At 38.0% G+C, this 22341-nt stretch overlaps 1 protein-coding gene across 1 annotated transcript in view; it reads left to right on the top strand.

The window, feature by feature from the left end:
• Positions 1-22341, top strand: part of LOC126234652 (proteasome subunit beta type-4-like) — a 63242-nt gene that overhangs the window by 5255 nt on the left and 35646 nt on the right. The window contains exon 2 of the mRNA XM_049943383.1: positions 18391-18642. Coding sequence (XP_049799340.1) covers positions 18392-18642 — 251 coding nt within the window. The 5' untranslated portion in view covers position 18391. The remainder of the gene's footprint in view (positions 1-18390; positions 18643-22341) is intronic.

Genomic DNA, 22341 nt, shown 5'->3' with positions numbered 1-22341 from the left:
TATTGTGTTGATGTATCGCTATTGTGATCAAAATGCCCAACGGGCGTATGCTATGCATGTTGCTCGGTATCCTGGACGACATCATCCAAGTGTCCGGACCGTTCGCCATATAGTTACATTATTTAAGGAAACAGGAAGTGTTCAGTCACATGTGAAACGTCAACCACGACCTGCAACAAATGATGATGCCGAAGTAGGTGTTTTAGCTGCTGTCACAGCTAATCCACACATCAGTAGCAGACAAATTGTGCGAGGTAGCATCGATTGCACCCGTACCATATTTCTATGCACCAGGAATTGCGTGTACAGTTCTGCCACTGGGCACAGGAGAAATTACGAGACGATGACAGATTTTTTGCACGTGTTCTACTTAGCGACGAAGCATCATTTACCAACAGTGGTAATGTAAACCGGCACAATATGCACTATTGGGCAGTGGAAAATCCAAGATGGCTGCGACAAGTGGAACATCAGCGACCTTGGCGGGTTAATGTATAGCGCGTTATTATGGGAGGAAGGATAATTGGCCCCCATTTTATCGATGACAATCTAAATGGTATAGTGTATGTTGATTTCCTAGGTAATGTTCTACCGATGTTACTATAAGATGTTTCACTGCATGACAGAATGGCGCGTGTGCACGAATTATAGTTATGAAATCAGAAAGTTAAATGATCGTTTAAGTAGTCTGCAACTAACCATTAATACTCTGATGAGCGAACTAAATAAACTTACGTCCGGAAAGTGTGAACCTACATCAAACGTGCCTCACAGTAACCACGAAATTCCAGGCAAAGTGAAAAACAAAGTGCCTCATTCTCAACAAAGGTTATTGTATGAGCCTAATACCGCATTTACAAGCAGGTTCAGTGTGCAGTCAACCGTGCAAGGTAAGAAACATTGTGCATGTGATAAAACTAACTTCCGAGCTGAATATGAAACTACAAATACGCGGAGTGATACATCTAAAAGAATGCTTAACAACTCAACTACTGTTATGAAAGGAAATGAAACTGAAAGAAGTGAACACTTGCGTGACCGAAATATCAAGTATTTGTCCAGCGCTGATACTAAATTGTTTGGTCATAACGACGGTGGACCTTCTAAACAGACAGAGAAACCTAAACGAAGAAAAGTAGTTTTGATGGCAGACAGTCATGGTCGTGGATTTGCTCGCCTTCTGAACGGTCAGTCCAGTTTACAAACAATTGCTTACATAAAGCCTGGTGCTTCTATGTCGGAAGTTTGCAATCATGTACGCTCCACAGACGTTGCTGACTTATCCTCTGAAGACTTTGTTGTGCTAATTGGTGGGCCAAATGACGTATATAAAAACGAAACCCACAAAGCAAAACAAGAACTAAAAAGGTGCTTAGGACAGTTGACACACACAAATGTTTTAGTGCTGAACATTCCACATCGGCATGACTTACCGTCTTGGTCATGCGTAAATAAAGAAATAATCAATGCCAACCAACAAATTTCATTACTTTGCAATCATTTCAGAAATGTAGAACTCGTAAACGTTAATAATATTGGGCGCAGATTCCACACATTACATGGATTGCACGTTAACAACATGGGGAAAAAACTGCTCATCGGAAAAATTGAAGAAATTATCACCAAGAGGCATCAAACACTCAAAAGCAAAATCATCCTGGATTGGCCCCCCAAATATTCGAAGGAAACAATGCCAGCAAGACCTCACTCACCAACATCAACAACAAAAGAAGGAACTAGGTGCCTCCAATATTCAGGCACAGTGAATGCAGTAACAGCTCTACCAATTGCAGATCCAACTCTAACACCAGCAGCAATATTATCAACAGTAGGAGCAGCAGCTGGACAACTAACACAGAAGCCAGACACAGAAGAAAATTCTGCTGCAGATGATAATAGAAGAATAGGTGCAGTCGGGAAAAGAAAAGCAGTACTTCCAGCACACCTGAATGATTTTTTATTGACAAGGTAACGGTAAGTGATCAATTAAATATGCCAAAGTCTAACAATATGCCAAAGCCTAACAAACCCTTTAATTTCATGCTGATTCATCAAAATGTCCATTCATTGCTAAACAAATTAAGTGAAGTTGAAATTTTATGCACTGATGAGCTAAAAAACGTTTCTGTAGTGTGTATAACTGAACACTGGCTGCCTAAAGATGCAATGTCAGTCACAAAACTTGCAGACTTCAATCTTTCTTTATCATTTTCTAGAATTACATCCAGTCATGAAGGGTCATGTATATTTGTTAAAAGTGGCATTGATTATTGTAACATAAAACCCATTGAACTGTTAGCTGAAGAGAAAATTTTTGAAGTTTCCGCAGTTGAACTCTCTGCATTAAAATTAATAATCATCTGTGTATATAGGAGCCCTGATGGGAACTTAAATGATTTCTGTCACCAGCTAGATCAGCTTTAAATACTATAGAAAACTTCAACAAAACAGTGATCATATGTGGAGATTTTAATATTGATTTTCAAGACATCTCAAAAGACCAGCAAAGCTTGATGACTCTACTGGAAACATATAACATAAAAGCCACCATAGACTCTCCTACAAGAGTTACACCAACAACTAGCTCAACAATTGATCAGATATTAATAAACACAAATGTAAATCACAATTTCTGTGCCGGAAATCTTAATACTGGCTTCAGTGATCACTATGCACAGTTTATTGCTTTGCACACCCCAAGTGAAACAACTGAGAAAGAGGAACTTGTAAAAGAAGCAAGGAAATTCACTAACAAACAAATAAACCTTTTTGTGCAGAGACTAAGTGAAGAAACTTGGTATGAAGTGTATACTTGTGAAAATACTAACAAAAAGTTTGAAAAATTCATGGAAATCTTCATGTCATACTTTGAAACTGCATTTCCATTAAAAAAGCAAAAATGTCAACCTAACTTCAAAAAGAACAAATGGATTACAACAGGTATTAGAATATCTTGTGCAGAGAAAAGAAGATTACACGATATAGCAAAGACACAGAACATGCCTCATGAATTTCATTTGTACCTGAAGAATTACAAGAGGATCCTCAAAAATGTTGTAAGGAAAGCTAAAACAATGGCAAATGACAAATACATTGAAAATTCAAAGAACAAATCTAAAGCTATATGGGAAGTTATAAAAAATCAAACAACAAGTGAAACTAAACAATATAAAAATATGAACTCATGTTATGAAGGACAAATGATTTCTTGCCCAACAGAAATTGCAGGGACCTTCAACAAATATTTTGCAAACGTAAGTGAATGGTTGGTGAGTGGACTGGAAGAACACAACAAAATATCACCTTCATCATGCAATAGTGTGAGAAATGTGTCTACATCTTTATTCCTTTCACCCACAAATTCTGAAGAAATTTTATCAGTTATAAAAACCTTGAAAACAGGGTACTCATGTGGAATTGATGGAATACCAGATGCAATTATTAAAAAATGCTACCTTGCCTTAGCTGAACTCTTGACACATTTGTGCAACAGCTCACTGCATCAGAAACCTTCCCTTCATGCTTAAAAACAGCAAATCTGAAACCACTGTTCAAAAAAGGAAATCCAGAATATGTTTCAAATTATAGACCAATAGCGCTACTGCCTGTATTTTCTAAAATTTTAGAAAAAGTTTTTTATAAGAGATTGTCTGATTTCCTAAATAAAAATGAAATTCTCTCTCTTTCACAGCATGGCTTCAGGAAAGGCTATTCAACTGAAAGTGCAATATTTGAATTTCTTAATGAAATCTATACTAAACTGGATGCAAGTGAGTTTGTGACAGGCATATGTCTTGATTTATCTAAAGCTTTTGACGTCATTGACCATAATGCCCTACTGCAGAAGCTTGACCAGTTAGGAATTAGAGGTATATCGAATGAGTGGCTCAAGACATATGTATGTGGTCGCAAACAGGTGGTTGAAGTGCAATATACTGACCATAACAAAATCACCTACTACTATTCAGGATATGAAAATGTGAAATATGGTGTCCCTCAAGGATCAGTATTAGGACCCACTTTGTTTCTCCTCTATGTCAGTGATCTTATGTACAACAAGTATTGCCAAACTACCCTCCAGTTTGCAGACGATACAAGTTTCCTTATTAGTGGTAAAACAGAAGAAAAACTAAAAGACTCCGCTATCCAAACAATGAACAGTGTAGAACAGTGGTTCAGCTACAACAAGCTAATTATAAACAAAGAAAAGACAGTAGCACTAAACTTCTATAATGTAAAAGGAAGACACCACCCAAACATAGAAACAGAACTTAGGGACAGAGTTCTTGAAAGTGTTGACAGCACTAAATTTCTGGGACTCTGGCTCCAGAACAACACAAAATGGGAGGTACATATTGAATATTTGCAAAGAAAACCAAGCAAAACCTGTTACATGATACGGATCTTAAAAACTTGTTGCAGCAAAGCCAGCCTGTTAAATGTATACTACTCCTATGTGCATTCTGTAATTAAATATGGCATAATCTTCTGGGGCAATATAACAACAAATATTAAACTTTTCAGGATGCAAAAGAGAATACTAAGAATTATTGAAGGGGTAAACAATATGAAATCGTGCAGACTCATATTAAAAAAACTGTCAGTTCTTCCTCTTCCTTGCATTTTTATCTACGAAACATCAGTTTTCATCAAACAATATATTGATAGACACCCAGATATCTTATTAAAAAAAAAGATATACATACACACAATACAAGGCAAAAATCTGACCTTCATGTGAAACAGGTGAGAACATCATTGTGCCAAAAAGGCACACTACATACTGGGATAAAGATTTTCAATAATCTACCTAAACATATTAAATCAATAGGTAAACTCTGTAGTTTTAAGGCTGAAGTAAAGGAATATTTAATTGATCATTGCTTTTACAGTCTGACAGAATGTATAAAAGCCAAACAACAAAAATAAAGATGCATTATTAATATTCTACTTTGTATGTTGCTTGTAATGTTTGTTGTATTTATGAATCTGTGCTAAATTACTTCAATATCTAGTCCATAGGATTGCAAGACAAACTGTATTTTATCTTGTAAATACCTAACCATGTCCAATATCCTTGTATATATTCTATACATATAGGATTTGAAGGACTAAATAAATAAAAAAATAAATAGATGTACTTCCAACATGATGGATGTCCAGTACATAGCTTGCGTGCGGTTGAAGCGGTGTTGAATAGCATATTTCATGACAGGTGGATTGGTCGTCGAAGCACTACACCATGGCCCGCACGTTCAGCGGATCTGACGTCACCGGATTTCTTTCCGTGGGGTAAGTTGAAGGATATTTGCTATCGTGAATCACCGACAACATGCGTCAGCACATTGTCAATGCATGTGCGAACATTACGGAAGGCGAACTACTCGCTGTTAAGAGGATTGTTGTTACACGTATTGCCAAATGCATTGAGGTTGACGGATAGCATTTTGAGCATTTATTACATTAATGTGGTATTTACAGATAATCACAGTGTAACAGCATGTGTTCTCAGAAAAGTTCACAAAGGTACATGTATCACATTGGAACAACTGAAATAAAATGTTCAAATGTACCTACGTTCTGTATTTTAATTTATAAAATGTACCTGTTACCAACTTCTCGTCTAAAATTGTGAGCCGTGGTCCAACTAAAACATTCATATTTCTTTACGTACTACTTGAATATGTAATAAAAAATGGGGCTTCCTATTAAAAAAAAACGCAGTTGATATCTGTTTCACCTATGGCAGCGCCATCTAGCTAGCCAACCATAGCTCCATCTGGTTTCCCCCCTCAAGCTAGACAAGTTTCGTTCTTTGTAGTTTTTTTGTTTGACGCTTATTTCGTGGGATATTTGGCCCGGTCACTATCAATGGACCACCCTGTGTAACGTAGGCACAGATACCCAGGCAAGATAATTACCGTATCTCGTGAACTTAGTGGGGGAGGATAGTATTACACATTCGCTTGTATTCATCCATCATGTTCCGTTGTAGGCACCTGTTCATCGTGAAGGAAAATCATCAGGAGTGGAGAATGAGTCAAAGTCTAACAACGAGAAACAGCGTTGATAAATTAACTCTCGTTGAACTGCCACAAGCCAGTTTGTGCTCATTGGGACTAAATTTATCACAGTGACATTAGCAGAAAAATTTCACATTAGTAGGAAACTTGCTTCTTTGTGAAGAAATTAAAAAAGGCAATTTATTGAATACGTGTGCAATGACGTAGGTTATATGGGAAGGAAATTATTTAGCTCATTCTGCACTTCCAAACTGCATTGTTGCTTGAGAGAACTTGGTACAGGGAAAATTAATAAGCATAAGAGACCGTGATACAGGGAAAATTAAAGCTTTGCAAACTAACCGCATCGCTGCATAAATACCGCTGGTATATGTGTCAAACATTTAATTTTTTGAATCCATAAAGACATTTAAATAAAATTTCATGGGTCAAAGAAAAACAAACATAAATCGATCGAATTCTTATGTTTTCGATGAAATACAGTACATGTAATTAACTTCTTATGTGATACATACAAAGGCGCAGATCCATTTGGGAAAGGGGAGGTCATTGGGGTCGTGGAATCACCCCACCTTAAAAAACACTGTACTAACCACTGATGTAAACATGTTGTTATATTTATATTACAACATTTTATAAATTTTATTTGCATATTAAAATATAGGCATCTGTGGTACGTTATATGTGGATATTGCAGTAAGTTAATTGGGGGAGGAGGAAGACTCAGTAACAGGTTCTCTGACTCCCAGTCAAACCCGGGATACCACTTTCTTCAAGCAAAACTTGTTGTGCGAGGGTATCTTCAGTTTGTACCTACACTTTCTGTGACTGATCAGTTTGACATTTTTCCGTTCTTCAAATGTCCATTTGCGGTATTCCTGCACCCATGCTAACCTATGTGCCTTGTCACATGACGTGCAGTTAGCGGAATGGGGCAAAAGCTTCTCTAGCCCATTGCATGGTGGTGATTCTGGATAGTGTAGCTGCGCACTCATGTTGTTATCCAGCATGCAATTGGCGAGTAATTTTCTACAAGTGGCTCCTGTGCCAGCCATTACAATATGCGTTAGTCTAAGATAACAACAGTCAACACTTTGCTGCACATGGCAACTGATGATGGCAGCTGTAGTTCTGCCCGAGTGGATTTAATTTTGATAAATCCTTGTCACAGTGGTGTACGAATAGCGTAGTGCCTACACGACCCCTACAGCTACATCTTCATGCACCCACTCTCTGCACTATGACAGCCAAGCACGCCACTTTCAGTGCTGTAGGTGACATCTACATCCGTAGAAGTGTGCAGTTTTATGTTTATGAATGTTTAAAGTAAGTTGGCAGTTTGAATCATCAAGATCCGACTGAATATTTCTGCAAATTTTTTCAGACAGTACTTCATTGAAGATAACGGCATCATCTATGAAATGGTATTATTAAAACTGTCTATAATATCATGTTTTCTTGATATTGTCACATACATTACAAACAATTAAAATCTTTATTCATTCCTTTTGAATGAAATGATTTTGGGTGTTAGGCCACTTCATTATGTACTAAAAAGCAACTAAATGAGGGCGTTTTGGCCGTCTTTGCAGCAGTTCTCTTCAGGGCACCCTGAAGTCACCCTGTGAGGACCATTGCAAAGACTTTCGAAACGTCAGTCTTTTAGTTGCTTTCAGTGTTCAATAATGACGTAACTGACCTCAGAGTTCAGTTTGTGTTGAAAAAGATCAGTTTGTGTTCTGGAGAAATTAAGGAATGTATGAGGCAATACTGACTTTACGATTTAGAATATACGTTGAAGAAAAGATTTGGAGAAACCTTTAGACATTGCTGATTGGACTGAACTCTTTGAAATCCTGAAGATAGCAGGTATACAATACAGGGAGCGAAAAATTGTCAACTTATACAGTAACCAGACTGCAGTTTTAAGAGTCAGAGGACATATAAGAGAAGCTTTAGTTGAGAAGGTAATGAGACAGAGTAGTAAACTATCACCAGTGTTATTCAGTCTGTACATTGAGCAGGCTGTGAAAGAAACCAATGATAATTTAGAAAGGGAATATAAGTTCAGAGACAAGGCAAGGTACTTGGAGGAGCATCTGAATGGAATGAATAGTGTCTTAAGAGGACAGTATAAGATGAACATCAAGAAAAGTAAAACAAAGGTAATGAAATGTATTTGAATTAAATCAGGAAAAGCTGTGGGAATTAGATTAGGAAATGAGACATTAAGTGGTAGGTGAGGTATGCTATTTAGGCTGCAAAATAACCGAGATGGCCGAGTCATTCCATGTCAAATCAACACTCTTTAAATAAAAATTTTACCTCACCCTCTTAGATTTTGCTGAAAGTTGGTATACTTACAGTGGGTGCTGAAACTAAGAAAAATACCAAATTTCAATTTTTTACCTCAAACCATTCCTGGAATATGGTCATGTAAACTTTTCAAAAACTTGCCAAAAATGTGTGAACGGACTTTTTTAAACTTGCCCTAGGAGCTGCCCTAATTGAGCTAGAGAACTGGGAAAGGTGTCATTTTGCAGCAGTTTTCATGCTCTTTCCAGTGACAGACAAAAAACATAGCTTCTAAATAATCTTTTTCAAAATGGTAATTAATATTTTGATTTAATATTTTTACAAAAAGTACATAATTGAAAATTTTCAAAATATTTCCATAACTACTTCATACTGTTGTAAATCACATGGCAAAATATAAATCTGGGATGATGATGGGTTCATTGTTAAAAAAAAAAAAAATTATTCCGGACTCTTGTTTTTCACTAACGGCCGTAGTTTGTCCAAACTGACCTTTAAGGTAGTACGTCAGTAGAGGACCGTATACATAGGGCTTGATGTCTGTACAATAATTCAGAGACTGGAGCCATTGTTGAGATGATGTAGTCTGCATTGTTACCCTTAAGGCTTTGTGTGCCTACAGCATTATTGTGCACTGTGGTTTTAGTTCAAATCAGTTGTTACCTCTGTGTTGACCAGTCTGTATCCATTATATTTAATAGTTCATTTTCAAGTAAATCTATACATTGAAGGACAGTTTATAAGTGGTTTTTGTATAAATATGGAACCAAGTAAAAAGTGCAGTGCTGTAAGAGTGCAGTGTTGTAATCCATTGAAGAAGTCAAATCATTTTATTAGAGACAGAAAAAAACTGAGAAATGTCACAACATGGATGCCCAAATTATTTTCTCAAATACTAAGTGGTGCCAAGATTTGTGATAAATGTAGGAAAGATGTAACCAAATTGAAAAACACACCAGAGCCCATCACTGATGAAAGTGTCGAAGAAGAATCTTCTGGATCAGAGATAATCATCAGAGACCAAGACCCTGACTTCACTCCAACTTCAGAAGCTGTTAAAACATTTAACACAACACTTCAAGAACTAGGCGAGTCCCCAATTGACAAGAGAAAACTAACATCTAGGCATTACGCCAAATCAAAAGTGAAGAAAATCTCATCAATGACACGTAAACTTTTTGTTGCTCCTGAAACTTCTTCGTCATATACTGATATTGATGAATCCGTTCTTGAAAATTTTAAAAGAAAGTTTAAAAATTCTATAAGTAGAGCAAAAAAACTAATGATTCTTACAAGTTTACCTGAAAAGTGGAGTGTCAGGAAAATAATGAGGGAATTTAATGCTCCTAATTACATTGTTCGGTAGTCCAAAAAAATTTTGAAAGAGAAAGGATTCATGAAAGGTCCAAACCCAAAACCAGGGAAGTGTTTACCAACAGAAACTATCAAAACTGTACATTCATTTTATGAAAATGATGAAGTTAGCAGGGTATTAAAGATTGTGTGACAATTACAGAATCAAGTGGAAATAAAACAAAAATATCAAAAAGTATTATTTTGTGTAACCTTAAAGAAGCTTACAAGCAGTTTAAAGACAAGTTTCCTAACATAAAAATAGGTTTCTCTAAATTTGCTGAGTTGAGACCAAAACATTGTGTATTAGCTGGCCGGAGTGGCACACACACTGTCTGCATGTGCACAACTCACCAAAACATGAAATTAATGATAGAAAATGCCACACTAAATACAGTAATAAACAGCAGCTTAAACAATTATAAGCAGTGCATAGCAAAAATGCTTTGCAACCCATCATCAGTTGATTGCAACATGGGAAACTGTGAATACTGCCCAGGAGAAACTGTCATACGTAAAATTTTAAAAGACTCTTTTCATGAAAACTTAATTGAACAAGTGCAGTTCCGACAGTGGATGTCAATTGACCAATGTAATATGGAAATTGTTCAGAAAACTTCTGAAGAATTCATAGATTTATTTTGTAGTAAGATGTCGACTTTGATTCGGCATGACTCCATTGCCAAGCAACAACGAACATTCCTTAACTCCACAAGAGAAAACCTTATGGAATCTGAATTTGTTGTTCATATGTGATTTTTCAGAAAATTATACTAGAGTTCTACAGGATGAAGCTCAGTTTCCACTGGACAAGACAACAGATTACCATTCATCCTTTTGTGATATATTACAAACAGGAAGACAAAATTGAGCATATGAGCTTTGTCATTGTTTCTGATTGCCTGGAGCACAATACAACTGTGGTTTACACCTTTCAAAAGAAGCTAATTTCATATTTAACAAATAAATTTCAAAAGATTCCAAAAAAGATATACTATTATTCTGACGGTTCTGCTGCTCAGTATAAAAATAAGAAAAACTTCCTGAACCTTTGCCTTCATGAGGAAGACTTCAACATAAAAGCTGAGTGGCACTTTTCAGCCACAGCACATGGGAAAGGGCCTTGTGATGGAGTAGGGGGTTCAGTAAAGAGACTGGCAGCTCGTGCAAGTTTGCGAAGGCCATACCAAAATCAGATCCAAACCATACGAGATCTATTTGAGTGGGCAGTAGATAATATCACAAATGTTGATTTTGCATATTCCACTCAAGAAGACTACGCTGCTTCAGAAATATTCTTGAAAAGCCGACTTGAAGAGGCATTGACAATCAAAGGTACACAGCAATTTCACACTTTCATTCCCAACACTACATCAGAATTAATAGAGAAATACTTCTCAGGTGATATGCAGAGTTGGGAGAGGGAAGTAACTACATCACCAGACAAACTGAAGTTACAAGATCAGGCTATCTCACCACCGCATATGGCAGAAACTGGTGGCTTGGGTACATTTTAGAAAAAAACGAATAACTTGATGAAGTGAAAATAACTTTTCTTCATCCACGTGAACCAGCAAAGTCATTCTCTTATCCTGCACATGCAGATGTCCTGTGGGTGTCAGTTGTTGATGTCCTACAAAAGTGAATCCATTTACTTCGACAGAGAGAACATACATTCTTAATGAAAGTGATGTAAACCAAACCCAGTCAGCTTTATTAAAATGTAATATGTGTAGTTCCAAGACGGTTTATTGGGAAACTGCTTTCAACTCAAAACTTAATTTTTGTCTCAGGTTAGTGTTAATGTATATTTTATAGAAAGTCGTTTCAAAATTATTGTTAGTACCTATTGTGTTGAATTTAGCTATGTACAGATACCAGTTACTCAAAAACAAGCATTACGTATTTAATTTGTTTAATAGTTCCATTTCAAACATCATGGACCAGACCTATTATGTAAATACTTGTACTTATTCATGCTTTATTTCAGTTTGTAGTTAAATGCTCAATTTCTTGTTTTTGTTATATCAGTTAATATACTGTTAGTTAAGTTGTATGAAATTAAAATAAGCAATCATCTTAATTATAAAATACGCTGATTAGTTTTGGTTTAATAAGGTGATGTTTTGATATTTCTAATACTTTTTTTACTTACCTTTCAGTATATTTTAAAGAAATTCCTGTTTGTTAAAGGTCAATTTGGTCAAACTAGGGCCGTTAGTGAAAAACAAGAGTCCGGAATAATTTTTTTTAACAATGAACCCATCATCATCTCAAATTTATATTTTTCCATGTGATTTACAATAGTATGAAGTAGTTATGGAAATATTTTGAAAATTTTCAATTATGTACTTTATGTAAAAAAATTAAAATTAAATCAAAATATTAATTAGTATTTTGAAAAAGGTTATTAATTAGAAGCTATGTTTTGTTGTATATCCCTGGAAAGAGCATGCAAACTGCTGCAAAATGACACCTTTCCCAGTTCTCTAGCTCAATTAGGGCAGCTCCTAGGACAATTTAAAAAAAGTCCATTCACACATTTTTGGCTGGTTTTTGAAAAGTTTACATAGCCATATTTCAGGAATGGTTTGAGATAAAAAATTGAAATTTAGTATTTTTCTTAGTCTCAGTGCCCACTATAAGTATACCAACTTTCAGCAAAATCTAAGAGGGTGAGGTAAAATAGGTGTGTTGATTTGACATGGAATGACTCGGCCCAAGTATAGAGGATATAAAATGCGGACTGGCAATAGAAAGAAAAGCTTGTGGAGGACAGACAAGCATGGAGAGTCTTTGGACTGAAGAGCAAATGAGGCAACCTATTACCCAAACTGACTTTATTGATATGTTATTGTTTCAATGATGACTATGTTTGGGATGAACAAAATATGAAAGACACCTTACAAAACATAAAAATGAATGTGAGATATTATAAAATCTACGCCTTTGTTCCACAAGTTGCGTTATAGTGATTTTCGGAGGTATTTCATTTACCGTTGTTACTTCACTCTTCCCTGTTCCAGTGATGAATGGTTCATGGGAACAACTATTGGTTATGAGCTAGAATCTTTCTTATTTTATCTTCATGGTCTCTTCATGAGATAATGTAGGAGGAAGCAATATGTTTATTGGTTGACTCTTCTAGAAATGGTACGCTTGGAATTTTAACAGAAAACCACACTGTAATGAACAACACGTCTTGTGAAGCATCTTCCATTGGTGTTGAATGGCTATTTCTGTGACACTTTCCTCTTACTAAAAGAACCTGCCTCGTAACATGCGTTTCTTCTTTAGATGTTCTTTGTTACATGTGTCAATACTATTTGGGTCCTAGACTGACGAGCAATATTCAAGTATTGGTCCATCAATGATTTTGTGAGCTGCCTCCTTCGTGGGTTGACTACACTTCATGAGGACTCTGCCTCTGAGATTCCATGTGCTATGATCTGGCTGTGATCAAATGCACTGATGTTTGCATATTGGTCATGCTGACCTCGACAGGAAAAAGCTAAGAGCATTACAGTATAGTGACTGATAATCTAAGAACGTGCTAATGAGAAGCTGAGACTGGATTGGTGTTAATTATCCACTGCGTACATGAGTCGGGAAGAGCTGCAAGTTGTTGGCACATCCAGTGGCAAGAAGGTAGGTAGGTAGGTGGTTAGTGTTTAACATCCCGTCGACAACGAGATCATTAGAGACGGAGCGCAAGCTCGGGTTAGGGAAGGAAATCGGCCGTGCCCTTTCAAAGGAACCATCCCGGCATTTACCTGAAACGATAGTGGCAAGAAGACTCAAAGGCCAGCAGAAGTCTGGTACAGAGCCACACGGTTGGTTAGTTCATTTCTACGGGGGCAGGAGGCACACTGGGAAGGGATCCTCCAAGAGCTCATACATTTGGTGTCGCGCAAGCAGATTTGTTGCGGCAGCAAAATTCATTACCAGCGGCTGTGTGTCCCAGAGGCCAGAAGGGGCTATAAGAATTTTTGTACACTGGTGAGAAATGGCATAAACTTAACAGGAATCACTGCAGACAAAGGAAGGCAGCAACAACCAATCGCTGACATTGTCACAGATTATTGACGAATGTTTAGTCACACCCTGGCCACATCGTGAGGTATGTGACCTACATTTTATGACCAGTTTATAGTGCTGTTTGGCGTCTATCTGAGGTGATGAGAGAGACACAAAAATGCCGACGGACTTGAAGAATACACTAAGCAGATGCAGTAACAGACAACCAGTTCGTTTTTTCCTCTCTACAGTAACATGCACCTCAGCTGTATCATCTGTAAAGCAACCTAAGTATAAAAGTAATGTTGGGCATTTATCTATTTAACTTCATAATCAAGTGCACTTGTAATTAATATTGATATTTTATGTGTGATTTGTGGAGTAAACTCTTTGAGTAAATGGTTCTCCAGTTAGAGATACCCAGAAACCCAACCCACCAATCTTCTCATTACCACCATCCCAATGTAACTTTGATTACTACAGCAGAAAAAAATGCAACACCCTTAAGGATAAGATTATTTTATTGACAAAGTAAGGTGACAGGTAGTTCATCTTTGTGGGAGTCAGTGATACCAAATTCAGAACAAATGAAACACACATTGCCTGTCTGGTGGCAATACATGTATGTACTCTCACATGCAAAAGATCATAAATGTACTGAATGGCACTCTGAACAAATGGTCCCAAGCATCTTACACCTTTTGTTGCAATTCGGGAATGATTCTTGCAGGCCCTGGAGAACAAGTAAGTTCCTACTCCATCATGGCCAATCCCATGTTCAATTGGCAACAGATCCAGTGATCTTGCTGGCCAGGGCATTTGTACACCATGAAGAGCATGTTGCATTGCAGCAGCCATATGTGGACATGCGTTGTTCTGCTCAAAAAACACATCACCTCCCTGTTAAAGAAATAGCACTAGCACAGGGATAAAAGCCTGTGCAAAGTAGTGGGCACTGGTTACTTTACTCTCTACGGAAACACAAAAGCGATAGCGAGTTTTAACTGAAGCCGCCGCCCCCCCCCCTCCCCCCCCCCCCCCTCAAACGCTGAAACCTGGGATGGACTTGTGGATCCGTATGTTGTGGGCGAATACACTATGGAATAGGCAGCTCACCAGATCGACGCCATATTTAGACATCCATCACTCACGTACAGACAGGACCTACTGTCACCACTGAAGACAACAGAGCGCCATTCCACTCATCAGTCAATGTTTTCATGACACCAGATTAGCCATGCTTGGCAGTGCTGTGATGTCAGTGGTCTCCTGGCCAAAGGCAGTCATGATCTTAATCCTGTTGCAAGCAGACAGTTCCCAATAGTCCCTGAAGACACAGCAATTGCAATAAGTGCCCGGGTTTTGTCCCTGAATGAAGTTTGGTCGGCTAACACTGCTCGTGGAAAGTGTCTGTCTTGATGTTCATCTGTACTACACAGACATGCAGAACCTTGTCTACAGGTGTGGGAATTTTCCACAGACCACTGCTGAAAGCAGCAACAAACAGCTGAGACATTGTGCCCATAACATGCGGCAGTTGATTGATACACCCATACAGCTTCCCTTAGGCCTATAATATTAATCCTTTCAAGTGGCCGAAGCTGTTCTTTGAGACTAGGTAATTATTTGTGGGGCATGGTTGTACAGACCAAGAATGAATTTTGCAAACACTGTTCATCTCTAAACTTGGCACAGTTACTGTCTGCATAGTCAAAACAGAGGGTATGTGGACAGTCCTCTTGAGCTCCGTTTGATCGCTAATGATCGTGACAAATGAATCACTAATACAGCAACCCCTCACTATATACATGTTACAGAGGCAGAGGGGCCGATGGATTAAGAGTTTTCATTGTTCTGCACCAGCCTTGGCTGAGGCTTCATTCAGCTTCCTGTTGGATTGTAGCTGACATCTGTTGAGTCAGCCCAGCATCTGCTCTCCCAGGCAAGATGTTACTGATGTAGGTGCCTCAGCTGGCAGCCAGCACAAAGTGGTCTCATGCTGGCTGCTGGAGGTTCTTTTTCCTACTCTGAATTCTACAGCAATCCTTGATGACTGAACAGTGGTGTATCTGGTGTCAGTAGTTGTATGGTTGGTTGATCTCACCCTTCCAGCCTGGTAGATTTCAGCACCCAGAGGTGCCCAGCCATTGAACAGAAACATGGACCCCAAGAGGCCCTGTTACTGTCTTCTGCATTGAAGTTGAGTGCTGGCAGCACTCTCCATTGTGGCGTTGTCAGAGGGCAGTCTGTTTGTCCGTCAGCAGATGATAGGCGGTGAACGTCAGCAGATGATAGGTGGTGAACAGCAGGAAATCAGGTGAAGACCATCATCTCGAGTACAGCTTCGGCCAGTTCAAAGACTCTGCTGGAGCATCAGGGACATTGATTCACTACAGTATTGTAATCATGGACTAGAGTGCTATTACTGTGAAGGCCATCAATCCCAATGAACTTACCAGAGATAAGTGCAAGAGCTGGAAGAACGGAGTAGTTACAGGGAGCTACTGTGAGGCAAAGACATGAGGCTCTGTTCATAATGACGGCATGAGTCCTCCTTAATCTTCTGTATGTACTTAACAAGCTGTTAACTGCTGTGTAAATTCCTTGCTAAGTGCTGTTGTGTAAGAGACAGAGTTTCTTGCACCATGTCTTAAAAGCTAATGAATGTGGCTGTCTGAGTTCCTTTCATTTTCTGTTGCTGTTTTCTTTCTGCTGAATGCATGTTCTCACTCAGCAGATGGTGTTGTCATCTGCTGAGGGCTTGAACCACTTGCAACATACTGCTGGCATCTGTCTCTGGCATGACTTGGTTTTGCCTGTGGCAATGTTAATGATTTTATGATTTTTTTCCTAGCTGTAGTTCAACAGTTTTAGAATATTTCAATAAAGATAAAAAATCAGTTGTCAGCTGCACAAGAAAACCTTTATTTGGTTCACTTTACTGGTTTCAACAGTTTGAACTGTCATCTTAATAAGTGAAAAAGGCTCAAATCATTAGTAAGCCAGTGTCAAATTAAGAACTGGATAGTGATCCTTTGCTGTAGAATCATTAAAACAGAGTGACATCACTAAAATATATTTTATGTGCAATGAGTAGCAAAAATTTACCTGTCAAATTCCACATAATAAACAGTATGTATGACAAAGATCACCACCATGCAATCTAATGTGTTCTCATTACTGGAAAATATAAACAAGTCACTACAGTGACCCAACTAGAGGCATGTATTTGTTGTTGAACACATATACGTATATTAAAAAAGTAAATTTCATATGGCATTGTTGGCTGGGATATTCTACGTGGTGGGTTCAGCCAACTGTTCCTCCCTGCGAACTGGCCCTTACATTATGGTTGTATGATCAGTCTGGTGGTTGACATGTGTCCTACATACTATGTATGATGTGGAATTGGAATGTTTTCCACTCGTCGCACATAACACGTATTTTTAGTAATGTCACTCTGTTTTATTGATTGTGTAACAAGGAATGCCACCATCCAATTCTTATTTTGAGGTTGGCTTGATATGAGCCTATTTCACTGCTGAAGATGACATTTTAAACTGTTGAAACCAGTAAAGTGAATCAAATAAAGGTTTTCTTGTGCAGCTGAAGACTGAATTTCTTTCTTTATTGTTAATAAGTTTTAATTAAAATTTCTAGTTTCCTACCTCTTACTATTCTGTGCCACAGTAGTTTTACATGCGGGTGTCACTGAACACAGTCCTTGAGGGCATTGCATTTTTTTTTCAGGCTGTACATTTGAATGCATGTATGTTCATTTCAGGGAAGGGTCTACTTAAGAGATGCCATTCAAAAACATCTGGCACCCAGCATTTGATTTACAATTAATTAAATTTTCAACCTTTCATGAATTCAAAGTTAATTCTCTTCAAGTGAGGGAAGAGATCAATATATTTCAGTGACTCCACAGTGTATTGCATTCTCAGTACTGGAAAATATAAACAAGTCACTACAGTGAACCAACTAGAGGCATGTATTTTTGGTTGACCATGTATTTGTGTGTATTAAAAATCTAAATCTCGTATTGCATTGTTGGCTGGGGTGTCCCATTTGGTGGATTCAGCCAAGTGAACTAGTCCTTTCCTTAAGATTATGTGACAAGTAGGTCTTAGAGTATTTGTAGAATGTAGGTGAGTGTAATAGATGCGTGTCTAGTGTAGTATTATTTTTTGTTGTATCATGACGATGAATGAACCACCATCAACAATGTCGTGTACTCACTTCATGAAACACTATGGGGAGGTTTTAAATTTAATCCAGGGTTTTGGCACAAAGACTGATAATAAAGAACTTTATGCCACCATCTCTCTTCCCCTTGCCAGCCAAACACCGGCCGTGAACATTCCGTCCTCTGGAATTTGAACCAGCTTGTCTCCTAGTTGACCACCACTGCACAGGCATGCATTAGTGACATCAGCTATGGAGGCGGGTTGTATGCATATTGATCTATTTATAAGGAAGAAATGGAAGACACATCATCAGCCACTTGACATGCTAAACTGCTCCACTCTCTGCAGTGACAGAAGCACTCTCCCTCCATCACAGCTACTATCCCTAATCCAATTTATCATGAATACAATAAAATTCTGCACTTTGCAACCATTACACAGTAATCACTCCTGGTATTTCAGAGAATGCTGTACAGATCTGTTGGTTGTAGGATGTCCGCTGGCGTGACGTCTTCAAGCGTGGTGGGTCTTACATTTGAGGATGGCGTGTGTGTAGCGACAGACACACTGGGTTCATATGGCAGCCTGGCAAAATACCGAAAACTGCCGCGCATCGTCCAGCTGACAGATCGCGCTCTGTTGGCTGCGGGTGGAGATTATGCAGACTTCCAGTATGTGCGGGACCTCCTGGAAAACAAGATTCATCTCGACACTGTGGATGGTGACACACCTCCTGCACCCAGGTATCTCTCCCCACCCAGACACAGATAAAAATGACTTACTGTTTCCTCAACTTTTAATGAGGCACAAATTCCTAAGATTTTAGTAATGGTAACAATAAAATGTACAACACATTTTAATGTAATAGTGATAATTTGTTTTCATTGGTGCTTAGCACATCACTTAAGCGTAACATCCAAGAAACTTTTATTCAGAGAAATATATCATTTGGAAAAAAAGTGAATAGTACATGTCATGTAGTTTATTTAAGATCCACAACAGCAACAGACTTCCACAAATTTGACATTCTAATACTTTATGTGGTGTAAGATTGAACTGTGAAATCACCATTATAAGTGTCTTGGAACAGCTCCCCCTTGGAACATATGTTCCCTCCAAATTAACTAGGAGTAACACTTGACTGCTCCATCACCTTCAAAAACCTCTGCTCCAATGTCAAACATACCACTAGTGCTCAGAATAACATCTTGAGAAATTTAAGAGACACAAGTTCTTAGAACCACTGCTTTCCCTGTGATATTCTGGAGGAGGGTATGTCCATGTTTGGTGGAGATCATCTCATGCCAAAACTGTCGACTCTGCTCTGAATGACACTTGCAGGATGATTACAGGGTGCTTAAAACCTACCCCTGTTGAGAAGATCTATTGTCTTTGTCAGTTTTTCACCTCCAAATATTTGTTGAGAAGTTGCCACCAATCTTGAACAACTGAAGGCTGAAAACATTTAGTTCACCCACTGTTCATTCATTAACTACCTCATTGTAGGCTAAAGTAAGGTAAAGCCTCTTTTGAACTGCAGAACCTTTTGAATCTCCCTTAAGACTTGGCAGGACATCTTTCAGCCCGCTACAACGGGGTGTGGAGTGTTTGGAGATCACTTAGGTAGGGTGTCGGCAGTGTGAAGTGCTCCCTTGAACTGTGGGGTTTCACATCAGAGAGCAGCAAGTGTGGGTGCATAGAAGAACGAACTGTGGAAAACCTATATCAATACCTTTTTTATTCATGTATCTATTGAATGCAGGACCATATATTTGCAATGATATTTCTGATTTTGCTTTCGAAATATGTATATATTGTGTATAACTTCATGTATTGTAATGTTAGGCTTCTGCCAAGCATAAATAAATAATTTCAATGAGCACTAAGATTGTGAGCACAGATTTGCAGGCTAATGCTATGTGGCTGTGTAAATGAAACAAATACAGTTCTTTTTAGTCATTTCCACCTACATTTTTTTTTTTTTTTTAAGTGGGTGATCTTTCCTCTTCTGTCTTGCCTAATGTAACATCTTGTGGTATGCTGGTTCCACCTATGGATTCTTGGATTCTGACTATTGGATGTGTTGTTGGCAATAGATATAATCTGTCTACGAACAGATACCATTGCAAGAACACCAGACGCCAGATGTGGGAACATGAATGGAGTCCATAACAATATTTTGAGAAGGCAGTGATGTACAAGTTTTTCATAGCTTTTCTCAAAGATCATGATTTTGCAGAATAGTATCATGTCATTGTTTCATTGAAACATTATCAGTTTCTATCAAAGAACAGCCTATCCTCAGGCATTAAAAATGGCATTACAGGCCATGTTTTGAAACATGATCATTTGAATTGGAATCACCACTGTCTATTTGCTGTAAATAAATTAAGAAATGTAGAAAAGCAATAGAATTACGGTTGAGGCAATGTGTTGCCAGGACAAAGCAGAAGGCCAGACTCAGTAAGGCAGGAGATGCCTCTCCTGTTTGAAACATTACACGCTTTTGGAGCCAGTATTTGTTAGTCATTGGGCAATTTAACTCCTAACACTTTACTGAAGGCATAAGTATTGCAGATTAAGTCATAAAGTCATCATATTAAACTACACTTGCGTAATAATTAACTAATATTCATCTAAAGCATTCCGAGCCCAGTGTATTTGTTTTGCTTGGATGAGTTGTGAACTGCAAAAATTGAATTTTATCAGTGTTTCTGAACAATCAATGATGATCAGTACTAAGTCAATGTTGTTGTCTGTCTTGTGTTGGTTGGAAAACAGTAGTTGTTATTAAATAGCTCAGTACATATAGGTCAAAGTTAGTAGAGAAATATTTTGTTCAATAGTGTAGAAATGAGTTCAGTATCCAGCAGAACTAGAGTTTGATCTCAGTCTAATTAACCTGATAGCCTAGAATGAGTCATTCGTTCTGCAGTGGAGTGTGTGCAATTTTGAAACTGTCTGGTATATTAAAGCTCTTTGCTAGATCACCAGCTCGAACTTGCAAATTTGGCTTTTATGGAAAATGCTCTTCAGAAAACACTTATGGATAGCTTGCTGAAATAGCTACCCTGGAAAAAAAGACTATTGTGGAAAATGATTTAGCCACAACTTATGGGTTGTTTCCAGAATGAATATTTCACTTTGTAGACATTTTTCACTGTTTTGAAAGTTCCTGGCAGATAAAAACTGTGTCTTGGCTTGGAACTTGAATGCAAAATCCTGAATGTTGCCTAGATTCATTCTGGAAATGTCCTCTGGAGTGATAGAGTATAGCTAAGCTATTTCTCTGCAATATTTCTCCCAGGAGTGAGAGAAGAGCTTCTGTGAAGTTTTAAAAGTGAGAAAGAAGTCCTGTCAGAATTGAAGCTGTGAGGACAAGTCGTGGGTCACATATGAGTAGCTGCAAGGTTCCAGATTTGGCACACCACTGAAATTTGCAGGCAAGTTTCAGTCAGTTAGCTGATAACCAGGCCTGCTTTGTGGTGAGATTTTTCTCTGTTAATGTGTTTTTATGTATTAATCTGGAGAGGGTCATTCCACGTCAAACCATCCAGAAATTTTAGGAAATGATACCATCATGATGCAAATCCTTGAAATTTTGGGTAGTTGAAGTTTACCTAGACATATTCACAAAATGTAAATGTTGGAGGTCAATTATTTTTCACTTAGGATAAAAAGAAGGTGTATAGATTCAGGAATTCAGGCTTTCATAGATGAGCTCCTTTATAATTTAAAAATGCAATAGTTCCAACAGTTTTATCTGTGGAAGTGTGATTTTTTTTAGTTAAAGAGGAAGGTTTATATTTTTATAGCCATGCTTCTTGTAGTGAATATTCCATTACCAACATCTCAGAAAAAATTGTAAATAATTTCTTTTAAACAAAATCCATGCATGGACACTATAATTGTTTTAAGGTATTGCCCCCTCATAGATACCTTTGAAAAATTTACATTATTATTATAAATATTCCATTATGTCACCCAAAAAGAATCAGTTTGTGGAAATAATGGAAAGTGTAAAAAACAATGTTGTTGTAAAAGAAATATTGAAGTTGCTAATTCATTACTACCATGTCACCACTAAATTGCTGAAGTTGGCTACATCTACATCTACATCTATGTCCATACTCCGCAAGCCACCTGTCGGTGTGTGGCAGAGGGTACCTTGAGTACCTCTATCGGTTCTCCCTTCTATTCCAGCCTCGTATTGTTTGTGGAAAGAAGGATTGTCGGTATGCCTCTGTGTGGACTCTAATCTCTCTGATTTTATCCTCATGGTCTCTCTGCGAGATATACGTAGGAGGGAGCAGAACTGCTTGACTTGAAGGTATGTTCTCGAAACTTCAACAAAAGCCCGTACCGAGCTACTGAGCGTCTCTCCTGCAGAGTCTTCCACTGGAGTTTATCTATTATCTCCGTAACACTTTCGCGATTACTAA

This window comes from Schistocerca nitens, chromosome 2 (assembly GCF_023898315.1).
Source record: "Schistocerca nitens isolate TAMUIC-IGC-003100 chromosome 2, iqSchNite1.1, whole genome shotgun sequence".
In the NCBI taxonomy this organism is placed as follows: Eukaryota; Metazoa; Arthropoda; class Insecta; order Orthoptera; family Acrididae; genus Schistocerca; species Schistocerca nitens.
Note: the sequence above shows the minus strand (reverse complement) of the source record. Positions and strands in the feature narration are given on the sequence as shown.